This window comes from Scatophagus argus, chromosome 22, assembly GCF_020382885.2.
Source record: "Scatophagus argus isolate fScaArg1 chromosome 22, fScaArg1.pri, whole genome shotgun sequence".
NCBI classification, from domain to species: domain Eukaryota; kingdom Metazoa; phylum Chordata; class Actinopteri; family Scatophagidae; genus Scatophagus; species Scatophagus argus.
In genome coordinates, this window is record NC_058514.1 from 5,387,777 (window position 1) to 5,409,440 (window position 21,664).

Here is a 21,664-nt window from a genome sequence, read left to right on the forward strand (position 1 = left end):
AGAGTTTGATATGAGCAATAGGCATGTGAGTCACATCCGGCTTTATTTTGAAAATAAGCCCCGGAAGTTGCTATTTATTCCAGCGGACTTGACTCTGATGAAAAGAGACGCTGACAGAGAGGAGCACAAACCCAAGTAAAGGGGGGTTGAACCGAGGACGTGTGGCTTCTTGTAAAAAGTGGCATCTGTGTGAGGACGTCCTGTGCTGCTCATCAGCCTCACAACCGGCGAGTCTGTCGCTCACTTAATCCGGATTCTAACCTGCTTTAAAGTTCTTCAACCATGAGGACAAACGTATGGATTTACCAGGCTTTGGTGTGCGTAGTGGTCACTGTACTGGACACAGGTAAGATGCGAGGAGCTGTGTTTCCAGGGGAGGTTTGAAATGTGCATGAGAAATGTGAAAACGATGTGCAAGGATTTTATTCTCACTTTAAAGTCTAATTTGTTTGCTTATTTTCTGCATGCTGTCTGTGCAGGGAAGTGCGTGACTGACATAAGAGAAAGCCCAGAAAGAAAACTGAAAATGAATAAGATTCGAAAATGGGAGAAAAAGAGCACAATTTCAAAATTTGAATTGGAGTTTGACAGTCCGGACGTGGCGTAAAGAAGCCCAGTGTATGTGTTGCTGTGTAAATATAATTAGTTGTTAATTATTTATTATGACGTTGATTGGCATTAAATGAACTTGATCACAAGCCCTGTCTTGTGCTGTTGATTCGACTCTCTCTCTCTTTGATGAATCACTGTGGTAATCCGTTAAGGTTTGTGAAACAAACTCATCTGAGACTATTTTTTGAAGATCAGGCAGAGTCTCTCACCAAACGTTTAATAACTGTTTTGTACAGCGAAACTGAATGAAACAAGTGAGCAGCTCATCATATAGGAGCCCATTGATCTCCCTGGAGGTCCCTTTGTTTCAGTTTAGGAAATAGATCTAAAGACTAGTCTAATTGCTGCATTTAGATTGTTTTGTAGATTAATTAGATCACCTGATCGTTTCGGCGCGCCGCGCTCTCCCACCCGCCTCAAGGTACAAACCCGTGCCAAAGCGCTGGGTTTGAAGTGCATCTGCTTTGGCAGTAAACTTTTTATATAGGTCACGTTCATTTCAGCGACAGACACTCCCGCATCTGCACAACTGATGCCAGACACTAAAAGGATGCTGCGCATGTTCTGCTTGTAGTGTTGCAGCACAGCCCGGGGCGCTCACACGACCACCAGTCACTTGAAGTTCATCCAAACGAGCTGCGCGCTGTTTCTTGCACTGAGCTCAGGCTACCTGGTGGTTACACGGTGTCCCGGCTTACATCCGCCCCGCTGACATGCCACTGAGTAAAGTACTGAATCCATGGTTACCACTTCTGAGGGCGCCGACCCTGACCGATGACCGCCCCAGAGTTTGGGGAGAGTGAAATGTGCGGCCCGGTATGTGGTGTTCGTGCGGCTGTCCCGGTAGAGAGACAGAAAAGGGGTGTGTGTGTGTGTATGTTTGTGTGCGTGTATGAGGGAGGGAGAGAGGGAGAGAGAGAGGTGCGGTGGGGGCTAACATCTGGCTGCTGAGTCCAGCTCCACATTTTGCGATCTCTGAAGCAGATGTAATGTCTGCTTAATTCCCAGACAGAGGTACACCTTTAACCTGCTACTTTCCTGTTGTTCATGTCACACAGTTTTTGTCCCCCCAACATAGTTTTTAAAACGTACACACTGCGTGATTTTCACTATGGCGTTTTTTGACTGAAACTTGACTGAAGTACTTATCCAGTTGACCCTTGAGGTCTTTGCTCAAGGGCACCGAAGTGGAAGTTTCTGAGGAAGTGTCAGTGTCGGTCATTCGCCTTTTCCTCTTTACATTTTCCAAGCTAAACCGAGGACTCAAACCTGTAAGCTATCGCTGCCTCTTCTCATTAAATCTCATCTCTCTCACACTCGGCCACTGAGCACATTTTATTATAATCTCCAGCTTCAGCAAATGTTTGGGATTTGGAGATAGCAAGAGTCTGGCTGCTAGGAGAGGAAGAGACTAAGTGAAATCTAATTGAGCAGCCTGGCCAGACATCAGGGCTGGAACAACACATGTGATGAGTGCCAGATGTGGTCCGGTGGAGCCCAAACATTAATAACACGTTCTCCCCAAAAACCATTTTCAAACCACGAGGAGCCTCTAAACGCTCCACAGTTTACTATATCTTTACTACGTCTTGTGTCGGATCTTGGCACAGCAGCTTGTGGCTGTAACTCGGTAGCATGAGATTTATCCTGTGTGATTTATATTACACTTGCCACTAATTATAAACGGAAAATTATTGTAGCTAAACACATAATGTGTCTAAAGATGTTGCTGAAGAAACAGGGTTTACAGGAGAGCTCCATTCTGCTGAAGGATGGGCTTTTAACTTTTTCCACAAGGTAAAAATAAATGATTTGTATTGTAGAGGATTTGGACTTAAAATATGGTTTTGTCCTGCTTTTGAACCCGCTTGGATCTCACATACATTATGGTATATCTTTACAATGGCAGAATCCTCTTTTGATGTACCTCTTCCAAAGAAATGGCTCTCAACCAATGACAGTACTCCATTTTCCAAGTGTATGTCAGATGCCAATAGCTGAGAGGCTGCTCATAAAAATGTACACATAAAACTCGGAGAAATGACGAGTGACACTAAAGCTTTGCTGGGGAAAAAAAAAAGAGGAATTCTGACTGCATCTTGCTTTATTTGCTAAAAAATGAACGCCACCCTTGTTGCGCAAAGTGAAAAGGAGTAAACAACATCGCTGCAAGAGTTTGACTTTTCATGTTAAGAGCCACAACTTCAAGTTACTGAAAGGGTTTCAGTAGGAATCCAGGATATCAAAAACGGTAGGATGACCAGTAACTCTAAGGAGTAAAAATTGTTGAACAAAACCAGTTTTGGGCTCTTCTTTAAAGCAGTAAAATATGAGATATTCTTTCTTGAGCATTAAATCTTCCACTGAGGCACTGGAGCACATCGACCTGCTCTATGGACACCATTCTGTCCTCTCAGTTCAGCACCCACTCTGCACATCCACTCACTCTTTCTTGGTTAGAAGCAGGAGTGCTGGAGGGCATCCTGAGCTGGGCTTTCATCCTGGAAGCAATTCATTCCTACTTTTCTGACACATAAACCAGCCTGCTACCTCGGATTTGACTGGCACAGCTGATGCCCAATCTGAGGAAATGTTCTGTCCAGCGCTGCGTGCAGGACAGCAGAGTTTTGAGCATTTCAGGACTTTCACTGTGATGTTTCAGCATGATTCAGCAGTGCAGATGTCAACAAGCGTGGGGCTTGAAGCAAACTGTAGTTGCAGGATGCTTTCACTGACAGCTGGACTCTCACTTTGATGTATGCCTGTGAAATAGTTTAATCTGTGCTCCATTTCAACATGCCAAGACCCTGGCACTGGTTGTCCATGCTTAGTTCTGTTCTGATAGTCAAACCCACAGGAGAAAACTCCAGGAAATATTCTCATCCATTTGACAAGTTCCTCTTCATCCCCAGCGCCCTGACAGCAGCAGTGAAATGTCTGGCCATGTCTCCTCGTGTTTGAGTAATGCTTGATGCTTCGTCAGTGAAGAGGAGACAAAATAATTCCACATGGTTTCTTGGTTTCTTGGTTTCTTAGAAAGGGTGGGGGGTGGGGTCACAACAAGCACCACCAAACCCACCAAGCACCTGGCTACCAAGACGCCCCCCAAAATGTTTAATAACCCTGCAAAGGAAAATCACATTCAGTGAGAAAATTAAGTAAATGCCAAGGTAAGTAATCAAGAAACCCTAGTCAGATCGAAAGATCAAAGCGCAGTGGAGACAGTGAGAACTAAAAAAACTGTCCTCTGGGTGAAGTGAGAACTTCACTGTCATACAAGCTGGTCACTGATAGCTGTTCTCATGTTGTGTGCTCACGCTCTTGCAGGCTTATGTAGAAAGACTCACCAGTCGTTACAGAAGTATGAGAAGACTGAGAATCACATGCTGGTTTGCACAGACTGCCCTCAGCCCCCTTTGGTACGAAACAGCCGTTCGCAGGAACACTGCGCCCGCAAGTGCAAGAAGGTCAAGAAGAACTTCACTTGCAGGTGAACTTCATTTTCTCTCTCTCTGTTTCCCTGACATCCAACACATGGTTACTTCATGGCCCTGTTCCCCTCACTCCTCTTCTGCTGCGTAGACACAGTATTTACATATTTTTGTTGTTAATCATTTGTTCATCTCTCAACTACTTCCTGTGTGTTTCTACAGGGCTTTCAACTTTCAGCGGCACAACAGGAAATGCCACTTGCTTCCCTTTGACAGATTTACCCACGGTGTGCAGAGGCAGGCCAACGTCAACTTTACTTTGTACGAAAAAAAAGGTAATTGTTATAAATTTCGGTCTCTTGAGGTTGACATTGTGCACTCTGTTGTTTTTTTCTCATGAGAGAGTTCAGGTGCAGAGAGGGACTTACACGGCCAAATTGTTTGTTGGTGATTGCGGGTTTTGCTTCTTGTACCAGCTCCCCACTTTTAAAGGTCTTTGCTTTTTCTGTTGACACAATAAAACCAACCAATCCCCCCGCCCTCGCCCACACCCTGTTCTTGAATCACTCAAGTGGGGAGAGTCGCATGCATAAACATGTAGCAGATCTAAGTGGCGTGTAAACAAAAAAATTAATTGTTTACAGTTAGAAAGCAAAGGCTTTTCTCCACTGCAGGCTGTGGAATCTAGCACTTTAGAATTACTGCAAGATTTATTGAACCCCCTCCCAATGACATTTAATGAACTTCAGGGAGCTGTCTGTTTTGGGAATAACACACAAGCTGGGGCGCACTAAAACGCCGCACAAACGTCTTATTGCCCATACATGGACAAATATTATGGTGATCATTTTCCAGGTGGTCAAAGCAGCAAACACAAATCGACTTTTAATTGACTGAACGCTGTATACATTGGCACACAAGGAGTACACAGGGACAGCTTGGATCAAAGTGAGAATGGATGTTTTCAAATGCTTCTTATGCCTTCACTCTAACCCAGATTATATAAAGGAGTGCATCATAGGCACCAAGGACAACTACAGAGGGAGGAGGTCCTGGACAAAGTCAAACATCACTTGCCAAGCTTGGGCAGATAACAACATCAACGAACACACGTAAGTCCTCCGGTTTTACAAAGAAAGTCGACAAACGGTTCCCTTTTGTGGCTATTAATGAGAGGATTTTATGTGTCACCTTGTGGCTGTGCAGTGCCTTGCTTGCGTAACACTTTTTAAGAAGTGAAAGGTGTTAATCATTCACTTCCCCTCGCTTTGCTCCTGTAGATTTGAACCAGCAGTCCACTTCTCAAATCCTAAGGCTTCCACCACCTTCCTGGATGCTCCTTCTCTGTTTCTCTGTGTCTGATATTGAACAGGCCTCAGCAGCTGATTTATTGATGTTCAGATCATCTCCTTGCACCCTGGGGGTTAAGGGAAGTTGGAGGCTCAGAGCTGGGTGAATGTTTAGCCAGAGTTAAGTCAGATTTCTTTCAACACATACAAAGATTTCCCCTCTGGTGAGGCCTGCTGCACTGTAGGCCATCAGGTGTGTCCCAGAGATGTTTTATCTCCGCTACGAGTGAGGCAAGATCAGTGAATTTGTGATGATGATGGGTCTGTGCCAGCATCTCATTAGTGGGACTCATTAGTTACAAGACATTTTAACTGTGGCAGGGAGGGGTATGGGTTGAAAACAGAGTAATAAGGGCTTGAAGAAGTGCAGAGTGAAAAATAGACAGAGGGGAGTTAGAATCAAAGAAAGAAAGTGCAAAAATTTATAGACTGAAGTCATGTTCTGTCTGTTGTCCAGCTGAGCTCATGAAGCCGCAGACATACTAGAGAAAATACATGTTCAGGCGTCCCCCACGATTAAAACACACTGCAGTTTTGGTCCCCATCCTCTCCCCTCTTCTTCACTTCCCTTTCCAGAAGCAACTCTTCACATTAGGAATACTTTGTCATTGTTTATTTGACACATGGTTCCAGTCCCCGTCCCATATGGCAAATGTAATGTACAACAACATCGCCCCGGCTTGTCAGCAACTTTTAACTTTCAAAGGGTAAAAGGGAGCTTTACTTAAGGGAGATTTAGTGCCACTCTGAGGTTACCTAACATGGGACTGTCCCGCTGTGCGAGAATTACCGCCGTAATGAACCACGCACCATTTGAGTTTCAGGTAACTATTATTTTCATGCTTGACCGATCACTGTGGGCCAGGGGTGATTTCTCAGGAGGTTCCCCTCCAGGAATGGGACTTCCACTTGTTGTCTATATTTAGTGCTCTGAAAGAAGTGTGTATTGATGACCAACCAAGCATGGAGAATGAGGTGAAATGGAAAATTTCTCTTCGTATTAATAATAATAGATGGCATTGCAATCATTTATTTATTCCCACAGGAACATTCTTTTATTTTTGCCACATATTTGCACTGGGAGGTCAGTGAGCACTCCTAGCTACAGAAGCACAACCTAAATCTCAGCAAGGAGGTGAATTAATGCATTTCCCAAAATCTCAAACTGTTCTTTTCATGATACTTCAGCAGTTTGCAGATATGAGCTGTCACACCCTCTTCCAAAAATCACTATGAATGTCCTAGGATTCATTAAGTCCCTTCTTGCTTGCTTTAATCTCTGAATACTTTATTGCTTTGGAAGCTGTAGCACTGAAGTATAGCCATACTTGTTCCATCATCACCAGGTGCACGTTGCTAGACATTTTGCAGCAGTTACTTCAGGTCTAGATTTCATCTTTAGTGATATCCAGAATCCAGCCAATATGTTCAGCCACAGAGCAAAGCATGTGTGCATAGTGTCTGCCTCCACTCCAGTGGGAGCAGACTTTGGCAGGGAGATGAATAACTGGCCAACATCTGTTAGCGCACCATCATTATGGCTAACTTGCTCCCATGCTGTGGCCTTTTGACGGACTCTCACCAGATGCAACTTTCTTTGTAAGATGAGGAAACGTGTAATTCAGTTTATAAATTAAGGATACTACGTTATAATAGAAAACATTGAGCTTGTGACTTACACACAACCGATGTGAACTTTGGCATTTAGTGGATTGCTGCATTGAAGGGAAACAAGTGTTTTGCCTTGGTTACATGCATACAACTTGCTGCTAGTCTTAAAACTGTTATATTTTTCTGTCGGTGAGAATATGACCCGTAGCACAGGCCGTTCCTTTTCTTTCTCTCTCTCTCTGGGTAAGTTAGATGCCTGAGATTTATTCTAGTTATGAGTTGAATGATGTTGTGCATTAGAACAAGCCTTGTGCAAGCCCCAGGGCACAGAGGGGAGAGCACAGCCGACTCCCCCAAGAAAAGAGTCATTGTCTGGGGTACAGTGTTCAGACAAGCTGCTGAAGGGAGGGTGGACTCTGTTTCTTTTTGCTTTTCTTTTTAAATCATCAGTTAAACACTGAGCTCCCACCTTTTTTGCTCACTCCCTTTTGCTCACTTTTTCTTGTTTAAGCACTTAAGTCAGTCACATCACTTGTTTATTCTCCTTACCCTTCTTATGTGCAGACAACTTTTCCTCCTGTCTTCGCTCTCTGCATGGGTGGGAGGGGGGAATGTGTCCGGTATGGATCAGGGGGTGCTGACACACCAGCTTTTCATCATCTTGCCCTGACCAAAGATGAATTTCATGCACTGTCCATTTAGTACGGGAATCCCATGCCGTTCCCCATTGTTACATCCCTTATGTTTGGTCTAGCCAGGTTTTTTTCTTACAACCTTACAGTCATTTGTTCACACTGACGTGGTGTAGCCATTGACAAAGAGGGATTAGGTTTAAACATTTTCAAAGGCTGCCAGCAAAAGACCTGCTTGTGCTGCTCCAAGTGGTTCGTAACATTGTTCTGTGCTGTTGGTGGTTATTGTGGTGTGACGGAGTCTGGCTGCTTCATACATGAGGGAGTTGGGATATGGTAGGAATCAGTAAGGCAATCATGCAAAAGGTGCAAACCTGGAGAGATGAGACGTATTGATGACTTACTTTGCATAAGACTTCTGTGACGGGTCATTCTAAAATGTAACCTAGTAACACTGTAGGCACTTGAAATTCTCAGAATTAAGCTTACAGCTTTATGTAAATGCGCTTTGAATTTATTTGGCTTGTTACTGAGAGTGCTAGCAGGCAGGTACGGTATTGTATATATTATTGGAGCAGCCGAGTGTGCAAGTACTCCCTAAAATGTATTTATACAGCTTACAGTATCAGTTAACACTTTCAATAACGTCTGCCTCCTCCTGTGTAGGTTTTATCCTGAGAGGTACCCAACGCAAGACCTGAGGGAGAACTTCTGCCGGAATCCCAACAACGATCCCGGTGGTCCATGGTGCTACACCACAGACCCCAATGTCCGAGCTGAGGAGTGTGGCATACCAAAGTGTTCAGAGGGTAAGACATCAGTGGACAATAAGATTTCACCAGAATAGCTCAGATTCACTAAAGAAGCTGTTATATACCTTTTTTTTCTGGAGCTTTTTCAACAGTTAGTAAATGTCATAATCTGTACCTGTATGCTGTGCTAAAGAAAAGAAAGTTTTGATAGATCTTGTTCTCTTCGATGACAGAAATCTGTATGACGTGTAATGGGGAAGATTACCAGGGCAAAATGGACCATACAGAGAGTGGCAAGGAGTGCCAGCGATGGGACTCAACGAGACCTCACAAACACCACTTCCAGCCCAAAAAGTAAGCTGCAAAGCTGATAATCGCACACTAACCTTTCTCATGGACAGTTCTTCACACACCCATGACATATGCTTAAAGAAATGACGCTAATACTCCGGAGAGGACCTCCCCAGTTGTTATGACTTACTTCTTTCCACATCATTTTCTTTCCTCCCTGCATTTCCTCGGTCTCCTTTCTCAGGTATCGGGACAAAGATTTAAAGGACAACTACTGTCGTAACCCAGATAATCGTCTGCGTCCTTGGTGCTACACCATGGATCCCAAAACTCCGTGGGAGTACTGTAACATCACTGTGTGTGGTAAGGCCCTATGTACTGTACTCCAAATCTGGGGCTTGGGCTTTGTGGACAAAATCTTTAACAAATCAACTGAAGACCAAATTATTGTTTAACTCTGATTTATGACTCTGTTGTTAGTTTTTCACAATGTCTCGTAACCTTACAACCTTACAACAGTATGTGTCATGCAGTTAGGAATCCATTATGAGATTCAAAAGTAAACATAATGTTGAGCTGATCTCTTGCTGGGCTTTTTGAACAGATTGTGGTTGGGTACCACCAGTTAGTGGTTTCAGGATGCCAGGGAGTTTGTTACATACAGGACTTTGGTGGTTTTGGGGTAGTTGCAGTGAGCTGAGTAAAGAAGACTGTCTCCCCCCCTGCAGAGTTTGGCAAGACTTGTTTAGCCGGATGATTGTTTCATGTGGTGGTTAGCTTCAAATCTCCTTACCTCAACAAGGAAGAGAAAATAGGTTGTTTATAAAGGGGCGGGTCTGACTTCAGAAAGCCAGAAGTGTTTTACTAAGACCACTCACAGATGACAAGGGGCTATAAAACTGAGTATTACAATAGAGTCTACTATACAGAGGTATGTCACATGGCTATCATAAGGTTTAATTGTCGTTTTAGTGGTATGAAAATCATGGTATGTACAAACAAGTGGCAAAATGAAAAGGAAAAGTGGAGGGGAGAAACATAATGAACACAGATGTTACCATAGTAGGCACAAAGGATCACTGAATGGTTTCCTGATATTGAAAATTATGTGATTCATATGTTATGGCACTGACTTGTTAGACAACATTCTCTGCCACCGTCACCAAAACACAAAAGGCGGGAATATTCATTGGAAGAATGATGTTTATCCCTGCAGCAGCGTCTCAGAAGCTTGTAGAATCCATGCCAAGGCTTTGAAACTGTCATTGTGGCTTTTGTTGGCCTGACATCTTTCTAAGAGACATTATCTTTTACCATTCTATGTCTTAGTGCTCAAAGGAAGAGTTGATTGACCACTTATTACAAATTTCATATACAATTTAAATGATTCATCGTTTAAGTTAGGAGCATCATGTATAAGGAAACCATTTATAAAGGCTGAGGGACATCACACTCGTGCTACTCAGAGAACCAGGATTATGCAAGTTATTTGTCAAGGGAAAATGTTAAACTTTGTATGCTTCCAGCCACTGAAATTTGGGGAGTTAAAGGAGTTTTGTCTATTTTGTATCACTGAAAACTGGATATCTTTGGATATTGGACAAGCAAAAGACTTTGTGCTTGTTGACCATGATTTCCACAATTTTCACACATTTTCAATCAATCTACAGATTGATCACTTATGAAAATAATGATTAGGTGCAGCCCAGATGTATTTGATATGTACGCATTGTTACAGATATCGCGAGTGGATAAACAGTATAACTTTACTTGAGTAATGTCACATTTGGCAGACTTTGACAGAGTTGTATTTTAGACAAAAAGGGGAAAAAAAGAATGGACATAAAGAGGTTACACCTTTGGGGATTTGTTCATTTTTTTCCTTTGAAAGCACAATGAAATATTCCCACATGTACACCCACAAACACACAGAGCATCTCTCTTTGTCTTTGTCAGACACATACGCACATGTACTTTACAGTACATGTTATGATTTACAGTGAGGGTGGAGAATCTGCATTTGTCCAGATGTGAGCATCCCTCAATGCCTGCCCTCAGAAAGATAAAAACCAATGACCTGTACTACACAGTACACACAGACACTGGCATGCATTACATCAAACCAAAAATCCCTCTTTTCCATCCGCCTTCTCATTTCTGCTTCAAAACATTCCCTTTCCTCCTCCATCTTCTCCCATCTCATTTGTCAAAGGCTAAAGAAACAGAGACAGAAATCCAGAGGGGAGAAGTCGCTCCCTGTGTACTGCAATCCCTGAACTGCTGAAAAGCAGAATTCCATCTGAAGATGTTTGGAATAGTTTTCTTGTGGATAAAGTTGCCCCAGCCAGGCCCACTTGGATGTGATATGTTTGGTTGGGCTGCAAAAAAGAAACTCACCAGAAACGGAATTTAGTTGTTTAACGTAGAGGCAAAGATGTATTCGTAAATATAATCAGACTCAAGGTTTTTCCTACAACAACCTGTGACATTGTGCGCAAGTTAAATAACTGCATATAGTTCTGGATGTCCTTACATGCAAGAATGTGGGGGACCGCTGTTATGAATACACAGAAAGTTTCCTATCGCAGTTCAGATGGGGAGGGGGGTGCTACTGTTTTTGATCATCTGTCTCTAGGTTAAACATGACACATTCTTCTAGGGATTAATATCTCCCTCCTTCTCTCCCTCCCTCCTTCCTGCCTCACTCTTGTAATTTTTTTCCCCTCTACCTTCTTTCTCATGCTTACGCTCACAATTACAGTTTTGATGTCTTTTTCTTCCCCAAAGATTCTGACTCAAGTGAGGACACAGATGTCAATGTAACAACATCCTGTGTCCAGGGAAAGGGCATAGATTACCGAGGCACAATGAATGTCACTCCAGAGGGTGTGACGTGTCAGCGCTGGGATTCCCAGTTTCCCCATAACCACTCCTTTCTTCCTAATAACTTCAAATGCAAGTGAGTAATGTTTGTTTCATGGCCTCTTTGATTCAGTTCTCTCTGCTGTGTCAAGTAAACAGTTTGTTTATTTTGTGCATTTGACTGTTGGAATGCCAAAAGGAGTCGTTAAAATAAAATCATAAAAGTGAAACTCAAAAATTATAGTTTTGATGTAAAAAATACAGTCATCAGCACCATCATTTAAATTGTAGTATGTGTATGTGTTATAGAGACCTCAGAGAGAACTACTGCCGTAACCCCGATGGTGCAGATTATCCATGGTGCTTCACCACAGACCCTAATCAGAGGATAGCGAACTGCACCCACATCCCCAGGTGTGATGCTGAGGCAACACAAAAAATAGGTAAATTATTGCATGTTTCAATTTTAAAGGAACAGTTTAACATTTTGATGTTTAATTTTATTGGTGAGAGATAGATGAGAAAATTGATACCGTTCTCATGTCTGGACAGTAAATAATGTAGCTAGAGACAGCAGGTTAGCTTGCCTCAGGAAAAAGGCTGGAAGAAGTACGAAAAGGCTAGCTAGCACCAGCAATTAACATGTTATATCTTGTGTGTTTAATATTCATAGCAACAGAAATGAAAAAACAATAGGTTGCAGTTTTCCAGGAAGTTGCGTGCTGCACCTATTTCTTGGCAAACAGTGTGGACCAACAAAAATTCAAGGAAGATGATTTGCTTGGCTAAGACATAGTTTGGCACATAACCCTTAACACCACCACCACCACTCCTTTCTGTATTTTCATGCTGATTTTTGTGTAGTTTAAAAAAAACAAGATGTAACATGCTTATTATTGAGCCACAGAGGTGCTGATAGTCGGATTTTAGTACCTTTGGACAGAGTCAGGCTAGCTGTTTCCCCATCTGTCTTCAGTCTCTTTTCTAAGCAAAGGTGGTTGTTCTTGCAACATGTTTACCATACAGATGTAGGAGTGGTAGCGATTATCACCCTGATCTCTTAGCAAAAAAACAAATAAATTCCTTTTTCACTCTAAGAGTAAGAATGTTTTCTAAGCAACAAGCTTCAAAAGAATGACACATAGCTTGTGAATTCTAACAAAATCTCCACGTTTCTTGAATAACATGATTGAAATACAGACCTACAGGTTCTTCAAAAGCCATATGTCATGTTTTTGCAAAGTGGCATTACACAGACGCGTTCTATATTGCTCCCACAGGACTGGGCCACTTGGCAGCGTGCTTCCCAATGAATTCCATTTCATGGAAGAACAAAAACACCAGACTTGGCAATAATGCTTGCTGTCGTTTCCCATGTTCCTCAGCTTTACAGTTACAGATGGAAGACCACACATGTCAAACTGCAGCCGGTCTCTTAGTTTCTATAGCCCCTCTTCTGAATCTGTTTAAGATCAGACACTGTAAGGTTTCATTTTTCTATCATATTCGAGAACCACCAGTTACTTAGGGGCCCTCAACATTAAATTGATCCAAACCACAAAGAGAAGCAAAAATTTTGAACTTGATTATGTTATGCTTGCATCAGTGCGAAAGACAGCCACCACCCATATCCTGCAGTTCCTTCATCATGTCTTCTTACTGATTGCATTAGATGTATGAGAAACTGCTGAGTTTCTTCTGGGGCTGAGTAACAAGATGGTTCAAAATAACTTTATGTTGTTCTTCCTCAGGGTGTTATGAAAACAACGGAGAGACGTACCGGGGCACTTTATCTATAACTCGATCGGGGATTCCCTGTGCAGACTGGTCACATCACATAATCAGGTAGGAAAGTATTTTATTCTGCATGCAAAAGTGTTGATTTGCTTCCTCTGTTTATCTGCAGTCAAGTTTAACCTGTGCTGAGAAACACTGGCGATATTTCCTAGAGAGGCTGACATTCTTTTCAGCTCAGTTGATGAGTGTTTGTTGACAACTTAGCTCCCATTGCCTTGTGAAAATCCCTTTCATACGAATGAAGCTAAGCAGTGAAAACAAACAGCAAGAGGAAATCAGGGGTTCCTCAGGGGTCAATACCAGGCCCAATTATTATTCATCTAACTGACGAGAGGTGCTCTCCAAGTGACCCATCCTGACGGAAAGGTTGCCCACTCTCCAGGGCTGTGGCTTCGTGCTTAAGTCAGGCTGTTGGAATTACTTAATTTACAGGAATTTTAAAAGCCAAAATGGCACAGACAGATGGACATGTTCCAGAGCCGACCCCTGACCCCAGGAAGTGCTTTCTGAGGAAAGTAGATCAAAGCCAATCAGCTCCCTCGTGTAGGCTGCAGCCAGCTAGTCTACCCTGCTCAAGGTCAAGGGTCATCCCAGGAAAAACTGCTGAGAGCTACAGCTTGTTTAACATTCTCCTGGGAAGGGGAATTATCTTCAACCCCTGACAAATTGTTGCGCATCGCTTAGTATTATTTTAGTGTGTGTGTCCAAACTCCTAACTAATAATTGGTTTGCAGTGATATTCTGGACACCCGAGAAGATGGCATTTAATTTTCTTAGAGCCCAGAGGAACTTTGCAAAAAAGGCGTACAATTAGATTTGAATTCCTACAATTCGAGAGCACAACCAAATCGTTCCATAGGCTCCTGCTGGTCTGAGCCCTGCTGACTGCTTGGAGTGCATACTTTCATACTCCCATGAGCACTCTTCACAAAACTCTGCGTTTCCTTCTACGGTCTATGTGCACCGAATGCAGAGGATTCATTGCACTGTAGCAAAGCCGCAGTCAGACTTTCCAGGCATACCATGGTTACTTACGGTATGTATGAACTCCATGAGCGTGACAGTTTTGTGTGTGACATGCCTGTATGTTTTTAGAGTGTGAGAGTGTGTATGAATCTTTATGAGACGTGGCCCAGTGTTAGTTCTGATATGCTGTGTGCAAAATAACAAATGGAATATGAGAATCTGCATTTGTGTTTTTTTACAGTGGGGATTCTCACTCCACAGAATCCCACGTGGGGCTGGAGAAGAACTACTGCCGGAACCCGGACCGAGACAAACATGGTCCCTGGTGTTACACCAATCCAAATAACCGTTTGGTCTGGGACTACTGCAAACTGAAGCACTGTGAGTGGCTTAAATAACCTTGTTCTTCTAATGTCTTTTTCTGTAACAGTAGATACATCTGTGTTACATCAGCCATAAATATTAGCAGACCCTTTCGGCTTGATTCCATCGGGCACAGCTGCGTCGTGTTTCGGCTGCGACGCGGCCGCCAGAGCTCATCGCGGCCTCTAGATGTTTCTTGTGAGTTCATCAGACGCGCTGCAGTGCATTTCAGAAGCATCCAAAAAGTGTTTCTTTGCTCTACTCCACTTAAAAAATGCGTCAAGTCTATTTCTGCCTAAAGCTGGACAGAGCACATCGTGCTGGGCAGGAAGGCAGACACAGGAATGGCGTAGAGCATCCAGCCATTTTTCAAAATAAAATACCCTGTGCAGACTACTAATCTTATAACACAGAATAAAGAGACCATTTCACTGTATAGACTATTTACCCATGGTAGAAGAACAATATTCTTTGGAAAAAATTACCAAATTTACAAAATCTCAGCAAGCAAAATCGGACAGGCAAAACACTCTGCTTCTGAAATGCACCCAGCCTGGTATGACAGCTGGGTGAGAAAGTTGATGCCTCTCATATCTGTGTGGGAAAAACAAAGGACAGGATAGCTGTTTTCCTCTGTTTCCAGTCTTTGTGCTAAGCTAACAGCTGCTCTCTTTGGAGTCACATTTATGCCACAAACATAAGAGTGGGATGAGAATATTTTCTGAAAGGATGACTTGACCCAGCAGTGGATGGCTTTTCAGAACAAGGTTCAAAATATTGTTCTTTAGCCAAAAAAAAATGCTTGTTGTCAAAGTGAGGAAGACATTACTGGTGAAGTGGAAGTATTTGTTGATACAAGTGACAAATGAACAGCTTTAGAAGATAAAAAGTCGCCTTTACACCTAACTATTTCCTTTGGGTGTTTAATTCCAATTTCTAAGACACAGATTGGGTCATTTTCCATCAGTGTTGTGGTTTAAAATTTGATCTCTGTTTTGGTTGCATTTCTGAAAGCACAGCACCTGTATTACTGCCAACACAAATGCAGTTGATACAAAATATGTGTACTGCATACGAGCAGTAGTAAGACGTCGTAATTTGAGGATTGTTGAGACAAGAATTTGCAGACCGTTAGGAACGCTTTTTTACACTTGTGTGCACCTGGCCGATGGTTGCAGGAAGCAGGTGTGGATTGTTTCAGGATATTCCAAAAATTGGCACTGTCCAAATATTTGAAAGCAGCTTTTCATCACTTTGCTCATGAATATACTTGCTTTTAAAAACATTCTGACATGCATGATACCTGCCTCTTATGTCCTGCAAGCTTTTAGAGTGTACATTGCATGCGTCCTCAGAAATTTGGACTACTTATCTGCCTGTAGTTCAGCTTATGTGCAGTGGGGAAAGTATGTTATTGTAGCCACATTACTCTAGGACAGCAGACTCCAAACAGTGACAGGTTTTGAAAATAAACTGAGGCTGTGTTTCTCCTTCAATAGTGTCACCATATTTTCTTATATTTTGACTTGAGAAATGTCCTCACCCTAACTCACTTGCTGGTAGTTCTTTCAAGATCACCCCAGCTGAGCCCACTCAGCCTGGACACCTCTTCTCCAGCTGTTTCTCTTTTCCTGGTTCCGTGGGGGTGGGGGGGGTGGGGGGGGGTTCCTTTTAAGGGCTTGTCAAGTAATGTTTGCACCAGGTTTTCCGAGGGTGTGTCCAATCCAGCCCCACTTTCTCCTCCAAATTTGTGAGTCAGCGGGATCCTAGTTTGTTCTTTTCCACAGGTCCACATTGCTTACTTTGCATCTCCACCAGATGTTTAGTATTCACCTGAGGCAGGTGTTAATAAATGTTTACAGCCTGTTTGTTTTTGGTTTTTTCCATATCCGTATGGCATCACATGCTTCATATTGAAGGTAAAGATGCATATTGGTGTTGATGTGTTTAGAACTCCAGATCTTCCTGATAATATTAAACACCACCCTAGCCTTATCAATCCTGCTTTTTATGTCAGCGTCTGTGAATCATTCACTTCTCTAGGCAGTGTTGTGGACACCACTGAAGAGATAAATGCTGACATGAAAAGCAAGTTTGTATTTATGTAGTGCAAAATTCTCAAAGATACAATTCAGTGAGGCAAATATGTGAACAATGGCACTCCCATCCTAGCTACTTGAAGAAAATGTCATGAGCCTTTCAGACTTGGCAACATCACCTTTGAAAGAGCATTCACTGGCATTTAGGAGAAGACAGTGTTGATGTAGGGGTGGAGTACAATTAAATAACACAAGTGTTAGCTCTGTAGCCTTTGTTGATTTTACTAAAATGTCACAACTGTTGTTTTATACAGCTTGGCTGGTGGCTTATGTAATCTGTTAGAGGTGGTTTTTCCAATTGACAGAGAATTCACAATGCTCAAACAGCAAACAGATGCAGGTCTTTGCTGCCATCCTTTTGTTTGAGAAAACACACACTTGTGTGGCTGGACCCAACATTTTCTTTGGCTGGCCGCATTGAAGAGCCTCTATGAAATGGCTGCATAATAATTTTCATAATGTAAAACATATCTTCCATGAAGTTTTTGAGGTCTTGAGCAAATTTATTTGCTTTAGTTCCTCACTGTTGTAGCCTCCAACAATGATTCAGAATCAGAGATAAGTCTTTGTAAAGACGGGTGTCTTTTCCATTTCATGCTCAGTGTGTCAATGCACGGTCAGTGGACTGAATTATTTACTGCTGTGGGGTCTCCTCTTACTGTGCTTTTCTTTTTTCAGGTGAATCAGTTACAGTGGCTCCTCAAACCAACAGTGAGTATCGCTCTTGCTCATGTGGCTTCTACGGGTCTAGTCCTCTTCCCCATCTTCTTATCTCTGATCTCGCCCATTTTCCCTTTTACTGTTTATATCAAATCCTTCTGTCCTCATGTACCGGACTAAACAAATCATATTTTATGGTTGTCTTTTGAAGTTTCAATCAATGTTTTCCCACTGAAATGTAAATACCATGTCCATACACACACGCAGCATAAAAACATGTCTCCTTGTTTAGCCCTAACTAGGCCAAAGATATCATGCTTTGTGCATATAAACACCAGAATTGTCGGAGGACACCAAGTGCAAGGTACAGATGGCAGCTGGGTTGTGAGCATCCAAAGAGAGTAAGTAATTTTAGAAAATAAAAATAATTAATATCAATTTGATTTCTCAATTTTTATGATTTTATAGCTGCTGTAATGGTGAAAATTGTCTTCTTAATTCTTTGTAGGAATGTCCATTTGTGCGGGGGCTCACTGATCAGAGAAGACTGGGTTTTGACAGACCAACAGTGCTTCACCTCTTGGTAATGCTCCACCTCCTTTTTCTAGTCTTCCTTCTGATACGTACCACTCTGATTCTCTGTCTGACAAACTTTAAGCGAATCCTTCTCTCATTTACCTCATCCATCTACTCTGTCTCTCAGACATGTTAATTTTCTTCTTGTTGCCCTCTTGTTAATATTGTTTAAAGTAAAGATGCAGGGTGTATCCTGTTTACTGACACCCAGACAGGCCTGACCTGAGATGTGGAACAGAATGGTTTGGCTTGGAGATCTGTTTAACTTCTCCAGTTGTCTATGTCAGAGCCAGTCATACACATGTAGTATCTCTACATCTAAAGTAATGGCTTTAAGGAAAACGTCTCTATCTCTGTACTTATGCACAGTGCTGTATGTATTACATATGGTGTACATCAGTAGCTTTTAGCTCATATTTTTAACTGTGTGTTGTGGAAAACCATGGTTTGCTTTGAGACTTTGCTTTTTGCATGTATTTGTCTGTCTTGCCTTCACAATTGGCATATTTGCAAAAAGCATCAATATACATAATAATATTTTGCTTTTAATTATAAATCCCTTTGGTAATGTTTCTGAAGACCTTGTGAGAACATGCAATTAAATGCAATTAAAACAAAAACCATGCATAGTCTTCTCTTAGTGATGTTTAAAAAGGGAGTCCACTTGTAGATCTAAGCAAAGCTTATGTACTTTACCTACAGTCCCACAAAGAAGAAGGTTTTTCCATAAAGCTGAGGGACTCACTATTAACAGATGTGAAAAGAAACTTTCAAAATCACATTAGCAAAGGGCAAGATATCCTGACTTTTAGTCTCTCTCTGGGTCTTGCTCCAATAACACTGGAGCCTACTTTTGCCATAATCCATGTTTCATTAGATCACCCCTGTCTGCAGTACTGTAAGTTTCAAACTTAGATTTTGGCCCTTGTGGCTATCAGTGTTCCAGATCTCAAGGACTACAGTGTGCAGGTTGGTCTGCGTCATCTCAATGAATCCTCAAGACACCCGAGACTGCGCATCTCTCGCCTGATCTGTGGCCCAGAAGGATCCAACCTGGTTATGCTGAAATTGGCTGAGTAAGTTCTCAACTACTCACTTGGATTCTTCTAATTTAAGACTCTATCGTTGGAGCCTAAACAAAGTGACTAAAGTAACTAAACTGCTTAATTTCATGTATCTTACTAACTACTATCAGGGCCATTTGGTTTACTTTAGCCATCTTGAATGTGTTAGCACACTGTTATTTCCTGAAAATGTTCAACTTTTTCAACAACAATCAATTTACCTACATCCACATTCATTGATCTAAAAATCTCTTTTATTGACCTTATGCATCTCTTATTTGTTCCAGCATGTTCCACATGCAATGTTGACTATTATTATGTTTGTTGTAGTCCTGCCCCTGTGTCTGAAGGTGCCTCCACCATTCATCTTCCAGTAAAAGAGTGTCAGATCACAGAAGGCACCAACTGCACCATGTATGGATGGGGGGAAACCAAAAGTACTGCCTTCTTTCACCCACATGCCATGTCACTTTGCATTTCAGCCATCATTCAAACCAAAAGAACATCTGTAACATTTACCAACACGCTGCATCTCCTCTGTTCAGATACGGGATACGATGAGACGCTGAACGCCGTGACCATGCCCATGGTCAACAACGACATGTGCTCACAAATCAAAGGGGACGCCGGGGAAAGCAGAATATGCGCTGGTGGAAAGCGAGGAAAAGGAGTGTGTGATGTAAGGATAGCCCTAATGAAAATGACTGACGTTTGTGCATTATCTTGACTGTGTTTTATAATTTTTATTCAAACACAATTTTTATTTGTTTTTTATTGCATTGGGGACAGCAGATGTTTCAGCAAGGAAACTGTCCACTGAGGGTTAAATGGCAAAAAGTCAGACCTTTTAAGCATTTGCCGTTTGATCCTGCACAGTTTAATGCCCTTGTTAGTGTGCAGTCTCTCTGATGAGTCATTTTCTTTCTGCAGAAAGACTATGGCGGTCCATTGGTTTGCCAGGAACATGAGCGCAAAGTCATCATCGGTGTGAGTATCCAAAGGACAAAATGTGCCTCATCGCAGCCTGCACTTTTTGTTAACGTTGCTTTCTACTCTGAATGGATATACAAAGTGTTCAAACTTTACCCCAATTTGGAGAGGAACTGATGATGTGGTGTGAAAACCAACATACATGACTTGACCACAGCCTGTGAAAGCAAGGGTGGCTTTTGGGCCAGCAAATTCCCAGACCTCTCCAGCATGGACCAAAGGGGAGAAAAGAGGAAAATCACCTTACGGAAAGTGGCCATTTTGGGATCTTGCGGCTGAATTTGTCATTTTACAGAGAGAACAGAGATTTGTGATTGAACGCTGGATAAACCAAATGGAATTTCATCCATTCTTCCACACTCTGCAAATGAAGACACACAGTTTGTTAGCCTTAATGTCATTTTTAAAACCAAAGTTTCTGGCGCATGGGCGGCATGCAAATTGTTCAGAATTTCTGAAGCCATGCAAACAAAGACAGTGAGACACTCGTGATTATGTATTATCTCCTGGAATATACTTGAATGTGGACAGAACCCAGTTCTCTACAAGGTTCCTGTGACTGGGATTTCTTCTTCTTTTTTGAGCTTTACTGCAAAACATCTTTTTACCTCCAACACAAGTGACGTGGATGGATAATTATGGCAATTCCTTAATGTCAGATACACACTAATCTGGTCTTACATTTTAGGATACTTTATAACACAGCAAACATGATGAATATTATTCACTTACTAAAAGCAGAAAACTCTAACCAAAAAGGCGGAAAACATAAGCATGGAAAGGTCATCATAAACTCACTATTAGGTCCCTTAGAGATAATAGTTATTAAACCAAGCCTGTAGGTCCAGCACCGAAATTTGGCTTCAGATATACCAGTATTTGAGTATATAAAATTGCTGCTTGAAAAGCTAACTGCAGCAGCCTTGGCAACCTATGCAGTGCTAATTGTGTGCAGTAGCTGGACTACCTTTTCCCCAGTTAGCTGTAACTGTTAGTTTGCCCCTGAGAGGGCTAAGTAGGACTGGGCAAACTGCTCCAAATCTTATGCTAATATTTGTAGCATGAGAGAGAGAAGAGCCATGCCAAATATAACATGGCTATTTGGTCTCCAGTTTGGAGGGAACTTTGGCCCCTGGTGGGCTGTGTGTGGTCAGTAGGATACTTTATACTTTTTTTGTTTCATGGAAAGTGACTCCTTATGTACATAGCAGCCAGATTTATTGAGTATGTTTCTGCTGTGCTTTAAGATTTTATAGGTCTTATAGATCTGGAATATTTTTGGTTCACTGAGCAATGTCAGATTGGATTCCTCGTGCCTCTGATTATGTTGAATATTTAAAGAGACTGGTGACTTATAAGTGGTAGTTAGGCATATTTATTTTTTTAATCATCAGAAGGCATTGTTTAAAAAGAATCCAGATTTTGGTGTGATATTTAGATTCTTAGTTTCTTCATTCTGGGAATTGATCTTACCCCAGCATAACAGACTCGTTGGTTAATAGTCACACAAACATAAAACAACAGGATAAGTTATGTCTCAAGTTATGTCTAAATTTAAGATTGCTTCTTGCAGGCTAAGTCAGTATTATATTTTGCCCAGAGTTTAACA

The 21,664-nt window shown here is 42.0% G+C and overlaps 1 protein-coding gene across 3 annotated transcripts; it reads left to right on the forward strand.

Moving 5' to 3' along the window:
* The first annotated feature begins 105 nt into the window (after positions 1-105).
* Positions 106-20,464, forward strand: hgfa (hepatocyte growth factor a). 3 transcript variants are annotated; one of them, XR_006842260.1, is made up of 18 exons: positions 106-346; positions 3,940-4,102; positions 4,266-4,378; positions 5,041-5,155; positions 8,302-8,444; positions 8,621-8,741; positions 8,923-9,041; positions 11,466-11,637; positions 11,832-11,983; positions 13,292-13,385; positions 14,545-14,684; positions 17,444-17,476; positions 17,718-17,826; positions 17,934-18,008; positions 18,940-19,077; positions 19,396-19,479; positions 19,611-19,744; positions 19,996-20,133. XR_006842260.1 is itself a non-coding variant. In XM_046379469.1 (18 exons), the coding sequence occupies exons 1-18, from the start codon at positions 283-285 to the stop codon at positions 20,170-20,172; spliced, it is 2,169 nt and encodes a 722-aa protein (XP_046235425.1). In that variant the 5' UTR covers positions 106-282; the 3' UTR covers positions 20,173-20,464. The 3 variants fall into 3 exon arrangements, 2 of the variants coding, with proteins under 2 accessions (XP_046235425.1, XP_046235426.1); XM_046379469.1 differs by having other exon boundaries at positions 19,396-19,502; positions 19,996-20,464; XM_046379470.1 differs by having other exon boundaries at positions 11,850-11,983; positions 19,396-19,502; positions 19,996-20,464.
* Positions 20,465-21,664: the final 1,200 nt, after the last annotated feature.